At 42.3% G+C, this 21,331-nt stretch overlaps 2 protein-coding genes across 7 annotated transcripts in view; both read left to right on the forward strand.

Moving 5' to 3' along the window:
* fbrsl1 (fibrosin-like 1) overlaps nt 1-4,953 on the forward strand; it is a 239,238-nt gene extending 234,285 nt beyond the window's left edge. For 4 of the 6 annotated variants that reach the window (XM_053480614.1, XM_053480609.1, XM_053480612.1 and 1 more), the window contains 4 exons: nt 74-157; nt 872-955; nt 2,346-2,592; nt 2,924-4,953. In XM_053480614.1, the coding sequence (XP_053336589.1) occupies nt 74-157; nt 872-955; nt 2,346-2,592; nt 2,924-4,040 (1,532 nt within the window). In that variant the 3' untranslated portion in view covers nt 4,041-4,953. The remainder of the gene's footprint in view (nt 1-73; nt 158-871; nt 956-2,345; nt 2,593-2,923) is intronic. The other 2 variants (XM_053480611.1, XM_053480615.1) reach the window with 2 other exon arrangements.
* Nucleotides 4,954-15,639: 10,686 nt separating this feature from the next.
* chfr (checkpoint with forkhead and ring finger domains, E3 ubiquitin protein ligase) overlaps nt 15,640-21,331 on the forward strand; it is a 10,974-nt gene continuing 5,282 nt past the window's right edge. The window contains exons 1-6 of the mRNA XM_053481491.1: nt 15,640-15,867; nt 17,849-18,033; nt 19,872-19,971; nt 20,510-20,619; nt 20,718-20,786; nt 21,116-21,301. Coding sequence (XP_053337466.1) covers nt 17,898-18,033; nt 19,872-19,971; nt 20,510-20,619; nt 20,718-20,786; nt 21,116-21,301 — 601 coding nt within the window. The 5' untranslated portion in view covers nt 15,640-15,867; nt 17,849-17,897. The remainder of the gene's footprint in view (nt 15,868-17,848; nt 18,034-19,871; nt 19,972-20,509; nt 20,620-20,717; nt 20,787-21,115; nt 21,302-21,331) is intronic.

Raw genomic sequence — 21,331 nt, forward strand, 5'->3', positions numbered from 1 at the left:
TCTGAAAATGTTTTTATTACCATGCTGCTGATTGGTTGGTTTTTCTAACTGTTTTCTCGCTTTCATCCAATAGGATCCGGGCATCCAGCCACCTCACCGTACGGCCCCGCCCCTCATCACAGCAGCTTCCTGCCTCCCACTCATTTGGCAGGTAAGCGTAAGTAACCCCACTTTCTTACATTTACTGTCTGTCTGCCTGTCTGTCTGTCTGTCTGTCTGTCTGTCTGTCTGCCTGTCTGTCTGTCTGTCTGTCTGTCTGTCCTGTTTTGCTGTAAGAGAAAAGGAACGATAGATGCTGAAAGAAAGACCTACAATATATAAAGTGTGTGTGTGTGTGTGATGTGATGTGATGAGGACACACTGATGGACCTGGAGATGAGAAACTACCTGAATAGAATAGAATAGAAAGAATAAAAAAAAGGAGAAAAATTTTTTAAAGATGAGATAAAAAATGATAAAAACCTTTAAAAGCTGCTGCTTTAAAAGATTTTAAAAGAGAAAAGCTGCTTTTAAAGCTGAGGAGACGTGTGTAAGACGAGCAGAACTCTTCCTAATGCTTCCTCTCCGTCGCCCAGACCAAAAATAAACGCACCCTTTACTCCACGCCATTAACGGCCAGGAACTGAAAGAATGAAACTCGCTCGTTAAAGATTCAAGAGACTCATGAATATTCATGAAAATGAAAACATTCAGCACGTCATAATTTACAGCTTTTAAACTGTTAATCAATTCTGTAATAAAAAAAAATAAATTCTGGGGATTTACCTTAGGGGATTACTCTAAACGAGTGTCTGTCTGTCTGTGCACATCTGTCTGTCTCTCTCCTTCACTCCGTCTCTAATCCGTCCTCTTCTCGTTTTTGTCTCTGCAGACGCTTTCAGTCGCTCCAGTTCCTTCGGAAACCTCGGCAACCTTTCAGCTAACGCCTTCGGGGGGCTCGGAAACCCCGCCCTGGGTAAGAGAGAGAGACAGACAGAGGGACAGAGAGAGATGGAGGGAGACAAAGTAAAAGCAAGTGAGAGAGACAGATGAAGAGAGGCAGACAGAAGTAAAAAGAGACACAGAGCAAAATATAAGATGCTTTGGGTTTTGTTTTTGTTTGTTTTTTTATAAAAAAAATTGTTGCCCAATACAGAAGGAAAGAGTAAAAACACAGAGAGGGAGAGGAGGGGGGTGTTTTTACTTTTTCATTCTCTATATGTTTTTCTTTTCATATTGATAATAATTTTCCTTTTGATTGTTTATTTTCTTTCTCTTTATTTTCTTTGTTTATTTTTCATATTTCTTTTTTACTTTTTTCATATTTGTTTTTTTTTTTCGTATTTTTTCTCATGTTTCTTTTTCTTACTGTAGTGCTGTTAGAACAGAAATACAGCAGATTGGACTAAAAATCTACTGCAGAAGGAGACAACAGGAGAGAGAGACAGGATAAAAAAAGAGACAGGATGAGAGAGAGGAAGAGAGCAAGACAGGAGCAGAGAGAGACAGGATGAAAAAAGAGATGTGAAGAGAGAGAAAGGAGAAAAGAAAGAGACCATCTAAGAAAGAATGAAGGAAAAGACAGAGAGAGAGAGAGAGAGAGAGAGACAGGTGTCTCGGGTTAATGAGAGGTGAGACACTCGGCTCCAGATCGAATGCCAAATAAGAGCCGAGGGAGAAAAACACATTACAGCTCGGCTCAGCTTAATCCTACTGCAGTGACTGCCAACTCACACACACACACACACACACACACACACACACACACACACACACACACACACAGTTTAGTGTGAATTATGTATTAATTAGAGGGAAAGGTTCGTAAACCAGCCCACACTGAATTGTGAGAGTTTGTGTGTGTCCACGGATGTGTGTGTGTGTGAACGTGTGTGTGTGTGTGTGTGGTGTGTTCAGATATAGGGCACAGGGCATTGAGATGCACTCTGAGTCCTGCTTTACAACACTGTGTGTAGGAGGTGTGTGTGTGTGTGTGTGTCCGTCCCTCACTCTGACTCTACATTAAGGTGTAACAGTGCAGGTGATGGGGTCGTGACCTCAGGGTCAGTGAGACAGGTGTGTCTGACGTTTTCCACCATGTGACTTCACCAGGTGTTTAAGTGATCTCTCATCACACTCCTTCAGGAGGTTCAGCTCGATCCTTCCAGGGTGTAATAAGTTCTAGGACAGGTCTTAACCCAATTCCAGTCATGTCCTGGGTCACATCTCTGGTCATCTCCTGCACACGTCACGTCACGTATTTTATATTCAGACCTTTAACTCTAGATTTAAACAGAACCAAAATCTGGAACACAGCAACCGGCGCTGTAGTGATAAAGTGCTCTCTCTCTCTCTCTCTCTCTCAGGTTCCAACAGTGTGTTCGGACCCAAAGACGGCCCGGCGCTGCCCGGATTCAGCAGTCCGAGTCAGGACTCGTGGAACCGACTGCACAGAACGCCGCCGTCCTTCCCACAGTGGCCCAAAGTGAGCGACGGAGAGAGAAGCAGCTCAGCTAACAGCCATGAACGAGAGAAAGAGAGGGAGCGAGAGAAGGAGAGAGAGAGGGAGAAACGGGACTCGTCTATCGGGAAGGACGAGAAAGACAAAGACAGGTCAGTGTTTCATCTCTCGTCATTATTCTAAATCCTGTATTTTATTTATTTCCGTCCAAATGCATTGATCACATTCCCTTTCCTTTCATCTCGTTCTTCTTCTTTTTTCCCGTACACTTTTAATTTCCTCTGTTTAGTTTCTTTACTTATTTTTTCCTTCTTTTGTTCATCCCTTTCTTTCTTTCTTTTGCACACGTGTGGTTTCTGTTGTTTTATCAGCACATGACATTGTTTGTTGTCTTTTCATTCCCCGTCATCGTTATCATCCTGAAACCTCTCAGCCAATCAGAGTGTGTGTTTTCTAACCGTCGCACCTCGGTGTGTTTTTCAGGGACAGCCGTCACTCGAATCGTTCCTCTCCTGCCTCCGCTCCTGTCAGTTATCAGATCAGTAACCTGATCCGCTGCAGCAGTGGCGGAGGAAGCGACACGGGTCGTAACCATGGTGACCGTCCCCGCGGCGACCCCGAGAGGGATGTGGTGGTGCTGTCCGAGGTGAGAGCGAAGGATCGGAGTCGTTCTCCGACGAAAGATTGCAGCGAACGCAGCGCCTCGTCGTCTTCCGTCGACTCCTGCAAGCCCATCCTCCGCTCGCCGTCTCCGTTCTCCAAGAACAAAAGCGAGCAGCTGGGACTCCCGATGTCCGACAGAAAGCTGTCCTCACCCGGGGCGCCAATCCACAAGCTCAAAAACGACACGACGAAGATCAAAGAGGAGCGCAAGGAGCAGGAACAGGAACAGGACATGCTGGTGCTGGGATCCGAGCCTCCTCCACCTCAGAACCCCAATCCAAACCAGCCTCCGCCTCTTCCCCCTCATCACCAGGCTCCGCCCCCAACCATCCCGCACTCTCTGCCGTTCATGCACCAGATGGGCGGGCTGAACATGCTCGACCGCGCTCGCCTGGCTCCGTTCGTGGGCGTCGGACACTTTGCTGCGACAGCGAATCGCGATCGCTTCCCTCATCCCGCCTTTTCCTGGGACCCTCTCCGCGAGGCGTATCGGAATCTGGACCTCCAGCGAAGAATGGACTTCCAAATGCGGTCCGAGACAGGGAACCGATTCCCGGGGATATACGAGGTGGACCGTAACTACCGGGAACGGGAACCGCACGAGTACTCGCACCAGGATCACTTGATGGAAGTGCGCAGGGAGCAGGAGCGGATCAGACAGCAGGCCGAGGAGCGAGAGCGACTGCACTTGCGTGACGAATTGGAACGCGCCCGACTCCACCAACTCCATCAGTCTCCGATGGAGGGGCACTTACCTCACATGCCCCCGTTTTTGCCTCATCTAGGGGCGATGCCGTACCGGCCTCCCCCGACAGCAGCGCTCAGCGCGCCCCCGCCTCTCGTCCCCTCGGTCCGTCCCAATTCCCCGAGACGGACTACGCAAGACACGAGGGAGTTTTCCCCGTCGCGTAATCCTAAAGAGGTGGAGGCACGATAACGTGGCGGAAAGACTCGCTCTGAGATGCACTTATTATGTATCATTTGTACAAAAGAAAGAATTTGTACCTCGGATTAAAAAGCACACGGTTCTGCTTGTATTTTATACCGACGAGGGTGAAGACAAAATCGGGGACGAGTCACGAGGAGTTTGGTTTTAACATTAATATATTAATCCAACTGCCTTTTTATTTTTTTTCCTGCGTGATAAAGTGAAAATGAGTTTGTACTTTTTTTCCTATTTGCTTTTTGCGTGTACAGAACATGGTATTTTTTACGGATTAGCGCTGGACCCGGTGTCGCCCCCCACCCCATCCCCCCACCCCTGTATTTACCCTGGTGTCGATGTTCAGTGAAGACGCTGGACGGCGGTTCCTGCTGGAGAATAGTCTTAACCCGTGTGCTGCGCCGGTACGCGAGGACAGTGCTGCTGCGCCTGTACCGTGTTACGTAACCAGTTCTCTCCGTTTTTGCCTGTTTTGCTTTGCAGATGAATATGTATTACGAATATGCCCGTCCGGTTTCTGTAAGTTATTGTACATATCCTGTTGATATTACCTTGGAACAAAAGTTGGCATTGTAAATTTATTAGACTTTTTAAATGTTTCTAGAAAATTAAAAGGCTGCGATCAAAAACTCATGGAAACAAATCTGTCCAATCAGAGGGTGGAGGGGCGTGGTCACGGGGGCGAGCTGCCATCTATGCAAAGAGAAACCGGAAGGCTCTGATTGGACGATTTCTGACACAGAGTATTAGAGTACGGTCTTTAGAAGGGAGAGACGGGGGGTCGGAGGGAAAGCGTCACGTCTTCTCTCTCTGATGAAGAGCCAAACGCAACAAATCTACAAACCTTCTCGGTCGAACTCGATGAACTTTTACAGACGAACATTCGTGGCCGGAGCGAGTGGGCGGGCGGACGAGGACTGAGCTGATGGACTGTCTCTGTCGACCTTGTGGTGTTGTGCAGTTGTTCTTTTCTTAGAATCTTGTATACAGAACAAGTAGAGTTTTAGGCGTGAAAAAATAAAAAAATTTGAACATTCATGGTTTAAAAATGTACGGAATAAAGGTTGGACCTTATATCTGCATCACCTGTGTCTGCTTCTTTATTTCTTTATTCATTCACGTGGAAAAAATTACTCAACAGTTTATTTATTTGTCAAATTTCATGAATGCAATCAAGGCGCCATCATGAACGCGACGACAAACTCAAACGACTAAACGTTACAAAATCAAACGGCTAAATCATCAGAAACTAGCTGTAACGCTTAGATTGCATTGCAGATTTTTGTATTTAACAAATAAATAATAATTTTTAAAAAGGTTAAAGTATGTTTTACTAAGAAAAAATTAGGGCAGACTTTAACAATTTTAATGAAATATTTATCAGAGTGTATTAACAGCTCATATAGAATTAATGAATATAATATATTAATAATATAATATTTGCGGCTGCATAAGGGAAGGAAATGATGTCTTCAGGTCGCGACACAGTTCTGTTAAACCTCACACGAGCTGTTCCTGCACATCTGTAGTTTATCAGAGCTTTTTATTTTTTTCTTCTCACATTCCTTCCTGAAACGTCCTGCCTTTCCCCTTAACGTTCCCCAGACGTGGTGATGAGGGATCAGAACAAGGTTGATCTTCATCTATGCAGCTTTAGCACCTGAGGATTCCGGACGCGGACGCCTGCTGAAGGACAGTTTTGTTCTCGGGCGTAAATCTCGGCGGGTGTGAGATGCACGGTTAACAAGAACCTTAAAGAGCAACGTGAGCAAGAGATGTGAGTGAGACGTGTGTGAGACGTGTCCGAGTCGGTACCTGCTGTAACCTCGGCTTCCTGTTCTCCAAGAAGAACCAGATGTGCTCTCCAGCTGTTGTAGCTCACCCAAGGCTTGAGATGAGGTGTTGTGTGTCCTGAGATGCTTTTCTGCTCAGCACGGCTGTACGGAGTGATGACCTCAGTCAGTGTAGAGAAACGCTCATGTCGCTCCTGTCACTCGTCGTCTCAGTGCTCATCCTCGCTCTCCATGATGAAACATGCTAGGACTATCGATTGCTAGTGTGTTAGCTAACGAAGACGTATGTAATTAAGTAGCAAAGGATCAAAATGAAAGCTTTAATTATTTTAATGAATATAATCATCTATTTAGCACCCAGTCATGATGAGACACGACTCGAGCAGGTGTCTAATGGAGTTAAACTGATGTAGTCGTGTGCTGTAACTTAATGCTAGCTAGCTAACTCTCCTGTTTGTGCGCTTGAGTCGCCTGTAACAGCAGCATGTACTCTGGACGTGTTTAAAATAAAGGTTGTGCTGCTGTGAAATGTGAAGAGACAGTGCGGGTCAATGGGACGCACCGTTGCTAAGTAGTGCGCACTACAGGCAGGATAAAGAGCATCGATTTAGAGAGCGAGCAGCGTTTGGAGTGTTTTTGTTGCAGGTTATCGGTATCGACTGGCCATATTGACCCGCGCTCTGAACTCATTACACAGGGATTCATCTCCAAACAGCCGACAGACGGAGAGAGAGAGAGTGGGGACGACTGATGACACAGGCTCTTCTGTCTCTTCACTTGTCCGCTTGGCTAACGATCCAAGAAGGTCTTCCAGAAATTAGCCTCTGTGCTCCAGTATTGACCTGCTCATCCATCTCTCTCTCTCCTCTGTATCTCTCTCTCTCTGTATCTCTGTCTCTGTCTCTGTCTGTCTCTGTCTGTCTCTGTGTCTCTCTCTGTCTCTCTCTATCTCTGACCCACAGCTCATCCTTATAACTTCTCAGTGCTCTTCATCAAACAGAGGCGTGTCTCAGTCACCAGAAGTGAGCATTTCTTCCTCGTGACTGACACATATAGTGTATACACACAGACACACACACACACACACACACATATGTACATGTTACCAGTTCGCCATCTTCACACACAGCTTGTCAGTCTCAGTGTTTAATTGTGGCTCGAATATGAATCTACACCAGACTACATTTACGACGATGAACCTGAGATGTGTGTGAGCCACACACACACACACACACACACACACAGACAGGTGATGTTTCACGAGTCTGAACACCAGCACCGCGAGCGACTCTGACTCGGCCTCGTACTCGGAGCTTAATAAGGTCATGAAGGGTTCGGATGTTAATATCACATGTCTACTGCCGTCTGTGCAGCTGATCTCTGTTACCATAGAAACAGCCAGGAAGAGGTTTGGTGTGGTCGAGCCTTTGCCCTTCTTGTTAGAGAGGAACAACCTGAAAATAACAACCTGACAAAATATCTGTCTTCACTCAAGGATCGAATTATTTAACATTTTGGACAAATTTGCCTGAACATTAGCTGAGCTCTCAGATCATTTTTGATGGACAGAGAGAGAGAGAGAGACAGGGAGAGGTGAGTCAGAGAGACAGTAGGAGAGTGAGAATGTGAGTGAGACAGATAGATGTGGGGAGACAGGCAGAGAGTAAGACAATAACAGTGAGATGATGAGAGAATGAGACTCCTGGAAGAGATAAAAATTCTAAAATGTAAAATTTTTAACAATATTCTCTCTCTCATTATCTTTACGTTAGCTCTCGCCAATGTCTTTGGACAGCATTTGATGCTAACTTTAATTGCGTTTGATGTTTAATATTTAAATTTTGGCTTAATATTCTTAGTTTAGCTTCAGGACATGACGAGCATTAGCTAAAATGTCAGAAGAAAGTCCAGTGGACCTTTTAATTTATTTTTATTTTTTTGGACGTCCCTGATTGGCTGTAGAGCCGTGATTAATGAAGGAGCACTAAGTACCTCTCATCCCTCCCCCCTGAGAGAGCTCGGCCAATCAGCTCTCTCTAGACCTCCGGCTGCAAGAGGTTACAGCATCACCCGGGAATCGAACCAGCGACCTCCGAATGATTTCGCACTTTACCACTGCGAGGACCTTTTTAACATGGTTTGTTTTTTATTAAAAAGACTAAGATAAATTGTAATGGGTTTATTCATATGGTCAAATACTGCTTCTGTAAGTGTTCTTTGCTAAAATTAAATGTGTATGAATTTACATAATGTCTTTTGTTAGCATGCTAGTTTTCCCGTGTATTGTTTGACTTGCGAGTATGTTGAACTCATTTTCTGTGGTGTTGAAGGCGGTGTTAAATCTCCAGTCGTTTCGATTGTTGAGGTGTTTAATCGTGTTTGTTTGCTCAGGTTTGGTTCTTTATATTGTAACAGATTGCGTTATTCTTCCAACGCCATAAGTACTTCTGATAACGTTATCTCTAATGCTAATAACGCTAGCTCGTATCTGATGGTGGAAAAATGGTGGGCAGGTGACGCAAGCGGCTGCATGCGAGAGATCAAATGGTTGAGCGTTATCGAGGATGAATCCGGAGCCGATGATGTTAAACAGCAGACGATAAGTGAGCTTTCTGAACGACTGCACTTAGCCGTTTTTTCCTTCTCCCGCGCTATCAGATAAAACCTGAACATATGGACTGGATTTCACGTTTCCGTCTCACTGTGGCGTCCTGTTGCCCTGGGACGTCTGTTTGGATTTTACAGCAACGCGTCTGAGGCATTTTGCTGCATAAGAATCCGTCCTGAAGGAAGTCGGTTGATGGTGTAATAATTTTTCTGCTTCGATACTTTTTTAGTTTGCTAGTTTTATTTTGTGTTAGTATTTTGCTTTGTTTCACTTAATAAACATTGATAGTTAGATATGGAATGACAAATAAATGACACAAAAACAGACCTGACGCAAATCAAATGATTTTATTTTTTATGTTATGCTAATTAGCCACTAGCACATGCTAGATTGAAAGCAAAAATACCAACATAATTGGAGTCAGGTTACTAACAATGTCAGAAGTAAAAGGCGAGTGATAGACCGTAAGATCAGTTTTGGTACAAATTCACTCAAATCACTTTTGCTAAAATGCTGTTTGTCTTTTTTAATTAGAAAACAGTTAGCACTAGCCTAAATAATTAAGTTAACTAAGCTAGCTAGCTAAGTTGTGAGTGTATGATGCTAATAGCACTGAAGAAATAATACAAACATTTTTTTTACTTCTTTGTTAAAATCTATGTTTGGAAAAATTATTATTTTTTTATTTTAATAAAAATGAAGCAAACGAATGCTAACAATTCCTCTTTGGGATTAATAAAGTACTCTAACTATCTATCTACCAAGTTAGCTAAAGTGTCCGACTAGCAAATCAGTGTAATATAAATTACCATCAGGTTCTTTAAAGTTTTGAAATGATTAATGTTTCATCAATATGTTAAAAATATGTAAAAAAAAAAAAAAAAAAAAAAAAATGTAAATGATAATAGCATGCTAGCTGGTCATGTTACTGAGTTATAAAGGGTGTGTTTGTGTTATTAGCTGTGTCGTGTCCGAGTTCTTATCTCTTATCAGTATTTAAATAAATGATAAAAATAAAGCCATACATACATTTAATCTCGTTTAAAACGTCACATTCTTGCGGTTTACAGCGCTAACACAACGACGTGTTCAGAGATTAGCTAATAGCTTTGCAGGCGTGGGTCCAGCTTAGCTCAATCCTCGAAACCAGGCGTCAAAAGGGAAAGTACTGTAGGACAGCCAGGTGACTCTGGGGTCTTCTGAAAGCATTTGTTTTTATATAATTAAATGTGCAGAAATACAATTAATTGTGCTGGGTTTCTCTCAATCATTAAGGGGCGGAGCTTAAAGTCATTTCAATAAGTTCATAGCAAATTCAAACTTGCCTAAACATCTTACAATAACTTTTCCTTCACCGTTAGAGAAATGCTTAGCATAAACTACATAATTCTGTAGTTACTTACATTATCTTATGTAGCTACAGTAGCATTCATAGCTATAACAGTTATGCTACTAGCCAGGTTTGCTATCATGCTAACTAAAACACAACCTACTTACTCATGTCATTATAATCAGAAGCTATGCTTGCTTGTTTTAGCTAGCATGTTAGCTCATGTTAGATAAAACAGTAGCCAGTTTTGCTAAAATCATAATAAAAATCCATTTTTAAAAAATGTATAAAATCCAACCAGCTAATCTGAGATAAACGATTTGTTTCATTTAAAAATGTCATTTTCCCATGAGCTAGCTAATGTTAGGTTTACCTGCAATTAAAAGAAAATTGTCATGACTAAATAAACAATTTTATTATGTAATTGCTATCGGTTTGATAGGTGCAGAATCAGTCTGAAATTCGGAGATAAGGAACAGACGAGATCACTACGGAACCCCAAGAGGGTCAAAACAGACACGTGGATGTGAGAAGCCAAAAGAGGTGAACACAAGCGAGTGTGAGGACGCGACACTGAAATCTGCATAAAATCAAAACATTTATCACACAGGATGCAGAGGAGGCGTGTCCTTTACACTCAGAATGAATAAAGAACTCATAAACTTCAGAATGAAATTTTAGATCCTTTTTATTAGTCAGAATACTTTTCACAATGAATAATTCAGCGTTATTTAAACAGAAAAGCCTTCCTGCTCTGTTTCTCTCACCTCGCTTTGCCCTTTCCTGATATTCATCAGCAGATGTTGAAACTGGCGGTTAAATCACCTAACAATCGGCAGATGTGTACTTTAAAACCTGTTAGCGTTTAGAGAGATGGATGGAAAAAAAATTTCTTTACGGAGAACAAAATAAATTCCTGCACTTTTGGTTCTTATTGAAAATAGAAATCAACATCAAAGCGCTAATTGCTAATTAAATAAGCGGCCCCATGTGACTCGATCCATCAGTTACGGCGGTAAAGATCACAAACGTACAGCTGAAAGTCACGCCGTGACCTCCACTGTGTAAAGATCAGGGATCTAAAGCTGGGCTGTTCCGGGACACTTCCTGTTGTCACTGACGCTACAGCAGCGACGGACCCTCGCTCCCTCACCGTCCCGCTTCGTCCTCTCTATATTCACCTTAATTAGAGAAATAAACTCAGTGTCATGTGACTGAGAACCCGCAGTGAAGTGTAAAGTCCAGCTTTACCTCTGACCGTTACACAGCGCTGAAACTGGAGACTCCTTACACTGAAGAATACGAGGGATCATGAATCTTAAACCTCGTTTATCTGTTCGTTATTAAACGTTTATTGGCAACAACAAGCTTCATTTATTTATTTTACCTTCCATAGTTTAAAAGACATTTGTACAAAATATTCATCTCTCTCTCTTTCTTTCTTTCTCTCTCTCTCTTTCTCTGTATCTCTCTCTCTGTCTCTCTCTGTCTTTCTCTCTCCCTCTCTCTCCCTCTCTCTCTGTCTCTTTCTGTCTCTCTCTCTCCCTCTCTGTCTCTCTCCCTCTCTCTCTGTCTCTCTCTCTCTCTACCTCTCTCTCCTCTCTCTCTCTCTCCCTCTCTCTCTCTGTCTTTCACCTCTTCAGTAGAAGCACGAGGGATTTGTTCACTACTGATCATTAAAACTCTGACAAACGAGCGAGAGCCGATGATGAGAGACTCGCAGAACCTGAATGAGAAATAAGATGAACTCGGTGTCAAAGGATCCTCCCACACACACACACACACACACACACACACACACACAAGATGGAATTTTTAGTGGAAATGGTCTTTTCATGTCTTTGTTTCCTCAGGAAATCTGGAACAGAAACAGTGATTTCAGGGTTACTGCATCAAACACCACACACACACACACACACACACACAATAAACACTCTTTGTTATTGGAACAAACATTTTATTAATCTATTAATAATTTTTTATTAGTGTTATAGTTAGCATATATATATATATTCCATGGTGTGTGTGTGTGTGTGTAATATAACATCACTGTAGACTTTATTATCCCACACGCTGCTTTATTTTATTTTATTTATTGTCTCTGACTGTATTTATTGTATTTTCTTTTTATTTCCCCGTGCGTCCGTGTTTATTACTCTTTCTGTAACCGCACTTCATTCTGCACTCTTTCTTATAGCATCAATAAAGGAGCTGTCTGTCTGTCTGTCTATCTGTCTGTCTATCTGTCTGTTTGTCTGTCTGTACATGTAATACACAGCCTGTGTGTAATGGAATTTCCCCCAGCACTGGCATGTTGAACTGAACCTGTGTGTTAGCAAAGAGCAAGAGCTCCTCCTAGTGGCACTAATAAACACTAAACTCTCTCTCTCTCTGTTTCTCTCTCTCTCTCTCTCTCTCTCTCTCTGTTTCTCTCTCTCTCTCTCTCTCTCTCTCTCTCTGTTTCTCTCTTTCCTATTTTATTTTTCTTCTCTATCCCTGTCCCCTTCTCTCTCTTTATCCCCCACTTCCCCAATTTCTCTCTACCTGTTTCTCTCTCCTTCGTCCTGTCTCCTGTTTTCTCTCTCTCTCTCGTACTGTCTCTCTCCTTCACACTACTGTGTGTATAAATCTATTTATGGTGTTATTTTATCATGAAAGATTTGCACCATGTCTCCCCCCGCCCCCCGCTCCACTGCCGTTATTATTATTATATATATTACACTAATTACAGCATTTATATTACATTTACATTTGAGCATTTGGTCGATGCCCCTATCCAGAGCGACTTACATTTTACCTTATTATACATCTGAGCAGGGACAACTTATTGGTGGTGGGCTTTGAACCTGAGACCTTCCAATCACGGGTCCTTAACCACTAAGCCACTTCTGTACAGTAAACGCTATGACATATATTATTGATATTTTACGGCGTGACATATATTATTGATATTTCGAAAATAAATTGTTAAGAGCGATCCTCTCCTCCTTACTTTATCTTATCTTATTATTAATATGACTGTGGAGGTCAGAGGAAGAGCGGATGCTGCTCACAGAGATTTCAGAGGATACAAACAGCGCCACTGACGTCTCATTCTAAACAGCAGTCCACTTTTGTGTTCAGATACATATTTGCTTTGAGCCGTACTCTACATGATGGTATGCAGCTCTGTGCCAGAGATCACCATTTCAAGTGGACTTAAGCATGATGTGCTCTTGTCCACTCTCTCTTCCTCTGTGTGATTACTGGCCCAGGGCGTGGACAATGTCTCAGGGTGTGCCCACTGTCTCAGGACATAGCCAAGGTCTCAGAATGGGGTCAGTGCCAAAGCATGGTCATTGTCTCAGGGCATGTCCATGTAAATGTTTCAGGGCATTTTTCAGGGTGTGTTCAGTGTCTCAAAATGTGGCCACAGTCTCAGGGCATGGTCAGTTTCTCAGGGCATAGTCAATGTTTCAGGGCGTGGTCAGTATCTCCAGGTGGGATGAAGTGTTCATGAGGAAGTGGATAGCTGAGTAAGGATTGGTGTTGGTTGATCCAGCAGGTGATCCAGGAGTTCCCCTGAATAATGAGGTGTTCGGGTGAACGGGTGCTGACTGAGTAACACACTGAAGTTTTTTATGCAGGATTATCTGATATGCTCGGAGGAGAGACAAATCACAAAGAGAAAAATGTGGTCATGCAAGACACACCTGCCGACAGACAGACAGACAGATAGATAGACAGGCAGACATGCAAGCAAACAAAGGAGTGTGGCCAGACAAAATTGGAGTCAAACGGGCAAAGAAACAGGCAGAGAAGAAGACAGACAGATGGACAAGCAGACAAAGAGGAGACAAACAAATAGACAGACAGATAATCGGATAGACAGATTGCCAGATAGAGTAGATAGACAGAAAGTCAAGGAGCTTTAGTCATAAAGACAGACAGACAGGCAGACAAACTGGCAAACAAGTAGACAGACAGGCAGATAGGAAGATGAACATTTAAACAGACACACAGACAGTTAGACTGTCAGATAGATAATGGAGAGACAGAAAGATTATTTTTGAATCCTCAGGGTTCTACTATCGGTCCGCTCCACCTCCTGTTTCAGTAGAGGTTCTGTGAGCAGACAGCAGCTGGAACAATCCTGTAAAAGAACATCAGTGTCCTTCAGCAGCGTCTCCAGCATGAGCACGATCCTGAGGACCTAAGGACCCCAGTGTCTCTAACCGACCTTGAAGAAGACCTGATTAGCGTGCTTAATAAGAACTCACATGATCATTTGTACAATAGATGAATCATTTCCTGAGAGTAAATTAGAGGAAACAGTCTTGTCTGATTTTTATTCTCCTGTGAGAGACGCTTCAGTAATAAAGTCTCCAATTGTCCTTTTAAGCCTTTTAGCGAAGGACGTTTCTGCCTGTCTATTCGGCTCAGAATACAAAAGTATTCCTTTACACATGACTTATTTATAGTGTAAACAGTCACTTTCTTATCTTATCTTTATTAAGGATTTATTTCTGACTAATGAGCAGCACATGTGTTTAGTATGCAGCGGCGATGCTCTGAGCTCAGACAGACGGTAAAATGGTAAAACACTTCATGTCTAGACGTCTAGCAGACACACAGACAGGTTTTTGTTTTGTCTCTTTCCCATGCTGAGACTTTAGGAAGCATGAAAACCCCCCACTCACTTCTGCATTCATTCACTAAGTGGCCTGGGTTGCCAGATCAGGTCGTTTAACTCTCAGAGTCTTGATATTCAGCTAGGAGCTTTATACAGACGTCCTTACTCATTATTCTTATTTATTCTTTTACTAAAGTCCTGCAGGGGGGGGGGGGGGGGGGGGACATACACAATGGACAAAACAAATGTGCATAAAAGCAAAATGTCTGTAAAGTAGAAAATGTGTACAACTTCTGGAAAATATTAATATTTCAGTATTTTTTATATTAATGATAAATTATAATTATTTATGCATAGTTAGAAAATGCTATGTAAATGACAGATAATTTGTGATGAGTAGGGTTAAATAAATAATAATTCATGTAAATAATGATAGATAGATAGATAGATAGATAGATAGATAGATAGATAGATAGATAGATAGATAGATAGATAGACAGACTTTATTATCTCTTTATTATCGCAGCAGCAGGTTACACAAACAGTAGTAAGGGGGAGGAGGAAAGAAGGGGGAGGCAGAACGTAATAATAACTTATATACGTTAATACAGTATTGTAGATGATCAAGTATAGAAAAAAAAAACAACAGTGCAAACTGGCAATTAAAAATTAGAAACATGTGCAAAGAAGGATAAAATGTGCAAATTGTCAGTGTGTGTATGTGTGTGTAAAGTGACAGTGTGTAACAGGATATACGTTTCTATAGTCACCGTTACATATAGGAGACGATGGTTGTACTGTGTGATGGCGAACGGTACGAATGATGTCCTGAACAGTTCTTTGTGACACTGAATCTGGATCAGTCTGTTAGAGAAGGAACTTTGCTGCGGCCCCCCATGAGGGGTCAGGCAGTGTGTGTGTTGGGGGGGAGGGGGTGGGGGTAGTGATTCCCTGTGATTGACAAGAGTTTGTCCAGTGATCTGTTGTCCCTCACTGTCTCCAACATGTCCAGTTTGTGTCTATGTGGACTATTTAGTAATTACTTGATGAACATGATTATTATTATTATTATTATTATTATTATTATTATTATTAAATGTTTACCTCAAACAATAATTTTAGATGAATAAGTGATGATGATGATGATGATGATGATGATGATGAGTTCAGGTCCATGTGATGATACAGAAAAGATGCAGATCTGGCAACCACTCAGCTGATAGTGTGTGTGTGTGTGTGTGTGTGTGTTTCAGTATAAACTCAGTACACACACTCTGAGTGAGTGAAGCTGCAGGTCTGTAACTCTGTGCTTGACTGTAGCTCTGCTCTCGCGCGCTGCTGTGGCTGTGACCCGGATGTAAAACCTGACATTAATAATATTAATAATAATAATCACTTCAGTCGAAGTTGAGTTTTTACAGGACGAGGCGCGTGACGCTCACCAAACCGGAAGTGGAGATTCAATCAGTCAGGAAAAGGTATTGTTTATTAACATTCGGTTTGTTTGTGTACTTTCGGTCATTAATCGCGTTTTTGTGTTTGTTTTCGTCCTTTCTGTGCGCGTGTGTGCCAGTTCCTGCGTTAGCATCAGGCTAACAGCAAACACTGTGTGAATGTTCGCTAGCAGACTAGCGCGAGCTGATGTGTGTGTGTTTATTCATCTTCCTTTTTACAGTAAATATTTAATATAATTAGTTTTATATCCGTTGAGCTGAAGAACAGACTGAACACCCGGGTGTGTGTGTGTGTGTGTGTGTGTATAGGAGTTACACAGTGGTGTTTGTGTAGGGAATGAGCTCTTACAGAAGCTAAGCTAATTAGCAGTTTAGCTCCCAGTAACACTTCACACTTCAGCAGGAGTTTAAACTCAGGGTCTGGGTTCGATTCCCGTCTCTGTGTGTATGGAGTTTGGCCCATGTTCTCCCTGTGTTTGGTGGGTTTCCTCCGGGTTCTCCGGTTTCCTCCCACAGTACAAAGACATGCAGGTTAGGCTGATGGCTGTTCACAAAGTTTCCGTAGGGGGGGGGGGTGATGGAGGGAGGGAGAGAGCTGGAGTGATGGAGGGAGGGAGGGAGCTAGGGAGTGATGGAGGGAGGGAGGGATGAAGGGAGTGATGGAGGGAGGGAGCTAGGGAGTGATGGAGGGGGGAGGGAGTGATGGAGGGAGGGAGGGATGAAGGGAGTGATGGAGGGAGGGAGCTAGGGAGTGATGGAGGGGGGAGGGAGTGATGGAGGGAGGGAGTGTAGGAATCTAGAGAATCATTCAGAAATACAATGTTCCTTAACAACAAACAAACTGTTACTTAAAAGGGAAACTTTTATTTTGTAATTAGTCGTAAATCTATTATGATGAATCAAGTGAAATAAGGTGTATAATAGTTATATTCATATTAGTAGTTGTTTGTTGTTGTTGTTTATTATTAATAATACTCAGCCTTGCCAAAAGTATTAATGTTGGTGTGTTTTATTTATTTGAATTTTTATTATTATTATTATTATTTTACATCTCAGTGCTGAATCCTGTCTGATCTCGACCCTGATCCAATCCTGATGTCCTGTAGTCGTGTGTAATATCAATCCTTTTCACATCAGACAGATCTACAGACTGGATCTGGGAATCTGTAATTGATCGGATCTGATCTGTTGATTTTGTAGACTCAGACCTGAGACGCTACTCGACAGTGAACGAGTCTGACTCTCGTCCTTTCCTCTGTGCAGTCTTTACTTACTCTGATAGGAACTGAAGTGATAGAATTTAAATACATATAAAACGGAGTACTTTTATCTCCAGAGATTTATAACAAAATTTAGGAGCTGAGAGACACCAGCTGGGCAGACAGACAGGTAGGGCAGACATGTGGGGAAGATAGACAGGATGGGCAGACATGGGGCCGACAGATGGACAGACAGGTAACACAGACATGTGGGGCTGACAGACAGATAGGGCAGACATGTGCTTTAGACTGACAGACATCCAGGGCAGACATACAGCCAGAGGTCTGTCTGTCTGTCTACCACAAAGGTAGGGTAGACAGACAGACAGACAGACAGGTAGGTGTGATGGACAGACGGGTATGGTAGACAGATGGGTAAGGTAGACAGATAGGATAGACAGACATGCAGGTAGGATGGACTGAACAGACAGATGGACAGCTAGGACATTAGTGTGTTAGAGTAAATTAAAGGTACCACAGACAGGTGTTGAGTGAGACAGGTACAGCCACCAGGTGTTTTTACATTTCAGTTTTAATCCGGTGTTTGTCTGTAACCCTGTGTGTGAGTTCTGTACCGCGCTCTACACACTCGCACCCAGCATTATAGAAATGCAGCGGTAATGTCAGTGTGGCGTTGCACTCCGCGGTGTGATGAGTCACTCCGTGGTGTTATGCGTCACTCTGCAGTGTGTTAAATACTGTACTATAGTGTGTGTGTGATGTGATGTGAGTGTTCTGTGCTGTAGATGAGTTGATGTGGGGAGACGGAGAGAAGAGAGAGACAGAGAGAGAAGGATGGAGAGGACGAGTGCGGGGGGCGCGGCGGCGCTGCAGCAGGCGTGGGGGAAACTGGTGCGGGTCGGACCATCGACAGAATCGGTGCTCACTCTGTTACTCGTTAATAAGGAGTGTACGGTGGGCCGGAGGAAAGGTGAGTGTGTTACTGTATCCTGCTCTCAACACACACCGCTACTCTCACCATCATGTAGTGTTACACTGTAGAGTCTCTGTATCGTCTCACACTCTTGTCTGATGTTCCACCACATGATCACACACACACACACACATTTGCAGCACACTGCACTCTAACTCTTCCACTAATCCCCCCACTGTAGAGACGATGACAGTCTCACACACTCAGAGCATGCTCACACTCTCACAGGTGACGTTACCGTCCCTCAGATGAGTGTACTGTATTTTAGTGCTGTGTGTAACCTGCGTGACGAACTGCGTCTTGTACCGTGCTCGCCCGGTGCAGCTCATCAGGGAACTTTTATTCTGATGAGGTTTACGGTATTGGAGCTTTTATAAGCCGTGAGAGCTTCTTTAATCGTTCTGAGTGTTCTTGACAAGCGCTCATTAGGCAGCCTGTTATTTCCCCCCTGAATGTTGGAGCGTCTCGGAGCCAGTGTCTGGCCTTCACTCAGCACACAAAGCCCTCTTTAGTGCGAGCTCTAGAGAAAGCCCAGCGCCACCACAAAGGCAAGGTATAGAGCTCATGCCTGCTGAATATTAACTAGGGTTTTGTCTGTCTGCTCCTGAAGCACTTTAATGTCTGATTCCCAGCATGCCGTGAGCTCGCATTCACTCCATCCAGCTGCTCCTTTATTACTGCAGAGCATGCTGGGTTTATTACCTCTTACACTCGCACGGTAAAGTAAGCAAATAAACAATAATCTCTTTATGATGGTTTATATACAGGAGGAGCGCACTTACACCACAGTCTGTACTGCTGAAGAAGTCATGTAGATAATAATAATAATAATAATAATAATAATAGAGCTGAGCAGTGTGATGTCATGTTCAACTCAACATGTTCAATGTGGCAGTTTTATTTTATTAATTTATTGTTAAATATATATTTTTATTATTTTATAGCAATTATAAACTGTTTAAGGTTAAAGTGTTAAATAATGCATAGACTATTTTGGAGAATAATTAAAATGCTAAATATACTTTTAATTTTCCTTTATAATGATAAATAAAATAACTACATTTTAATAATATTATACACTTTGTGTGTCAGGTAGCTGAATGAGCTTCACATTAAAACTAATGAATATTATGTCTTTAAAATTAATATATATTGTAATTAATTTTATTATTCATTTAAATTCATTATTCAATTGAATTTATTTTTTTAATCAAATGTCAAAAAATATTTTACAACAATTATAAACAAATCTTTAAAGGTTAATGTATATTAAGATGTACAGAATTTAGAAAAATAATTAAAATGGTAAGTATCTCTTTATTTTGTGTGTATACGTACATACATACATACATAATGTGTACACACTTTTGGAAAAGAAAAACAGTATTATGTAGGTTATTATATTAATAATACTACCATATACAGTATATCAATGTATAACATGGCAAAACATTTTTATACAAATATTTATAAAAGTTGTTCTTTTCTAAAAGTGTGTTTTGGCTGACTGTGTGTGTGTGTGTGTCATTTTAATGACAAATTATTTTTAGTATTTTAAACAATGTATGAACACATTTTTAGAGGTGAATAATAACTAACTACATTTATTAATATAATACATTTGTGCTTCAGTTAGCTGAATGAGCTCACATTGAAATTAATCAATTTTATCTTTAAAAGATTTTATTTTATTTTAACAAATACTTTTTTTATAATGGTTTATCATTGGCTATAATTATTGATTATATGAATTATTATTGATAGCTAGTGTATTTTTAGAACTGTGATGATGATAATTAGAAGGCAGGAGGATGATGGTGATGTTGTGTTTGCAGGATGTGATTTGTCGTTTCCTGCCAGTAGACTGATCTCAGGTGATCACTGTAGAATCACACGGGATCAGGAGTCAGGACAGGTGTGGCTCGAGGACACCAGGTGAGACGCCCCGCTTCTCTGACCGCACATTGAGTCTGATTATTTTATTATAACTGCAAGTAGGGCTGTACAGGAATATTAACAAGCTCACCTTAATTACAATCCATCAGCGTGTTGTAAAGACACACTAAACAGTGCTTTAGTTAATCAGCAGATATACGGGGGGATGTGTGATTCTGTGATGTATCCCAATTCCTTTTTCTGTAACAATTCATGTATCGCCACACTGACTCCAAAATCAAATCCATTTAAAATAAATTTTAGCTTTATATCGGTTTGCAGTTGAGGTGGTTAAATGTTGCAGTTCTACTATAATCCAGCAGGTGGCACTTTAACCTATTCAGACATCAGCAGGCAGCACAGTGTAGTGTGTGGGAGTTTGTTCAGAATTATAATATCTAAAAAAGATTTTATATTAACTCAGATACTTAAAGAATACAGATGGAATGGACACCGATGAATCGTGCTGATATCGTATCGCCCCTGGTGATTCCCAGCCGTATTAATTATTAGTTGTTTGTTTGTTGGTTGACTTCAGCACTAACGGGACGGTCATAAACATGTCGAAGCTGGTGAAGAAACAGAGCCACCTGCTGCAGAACGGTGACATCATCTACTTCGTGTACAGGAAGAACGAACCTGAGCAGAGTGAGACGCTGGCATCAGCCCCAAGCTTTAAAACATTGATTTATTCCACATAATAATAATAATAATAATAATAAGTACATGTTTGTGTTTTGTTTCAGACATTGCGTATGTGTATCACTCGATCGCTCACACACTCTCGAGCTGCGTGGATCTACAGGATAGTGAAGGTGAGTTAACGAGCTCGTTTACACCGGGTTTATTCACCCCTCTATAAACTCCAGTCAGGTGGGCGTTTCCAAAGAAAGACAGCAGGAGGATGATGATGATGATGATTTAACTTGTGCGTGGGTGTGTTGGATAGAGAGAGAGATGGTTGGATGGTGAATGACTGTGTGTGTGTGTGTGTGTGTGTGTGTGTGTGTGTGTGTGTGTGAGCAGGGTGTGTGTGTGTGAGCAGGGTGAGTGTGTGTGAGCAGGGTGAGTGTGTGTGAGCAGGGTGAGTGTGTGTGAGCACAGAGAGACTCCCTCACTGTGTGGTGTGTATTGTTGTGATTAGACCTGAGGAGTGTGGAGCTGATGGAGAGAGTCGACCCAGACGTGGACCCGGCGCCGGTGGAACCCGTCACTCTCCCCTCCGTACCGCAGGAGGTGCAGCTCCGACCCGGCTTCCAGGAGGCTCAGCCCTCTACCTCCTACAGCATCGCCACGCCCACCACACACACTCACACTCTCACTGGGACAGGTCAGACTCCACACTCACTCACACTCACAC

The sequence above is a fragment of the Clarias gariepinus genome, chromosome 21 (genome assembly GCF_024256425.1).
Source record: "Clarias gariepinus isolate MV-2021 ecotype Netherlands chromosome 21, CGAR_prim_01v2, whole genome shotgun sequence".
In the NCBI taxonomy this organism is placed as follows: Eukaryota; Metazoa; Chordata; class Actinopteri; order Siluriformes; family Clariidae; genus Clarias; species Clarias gariepinus.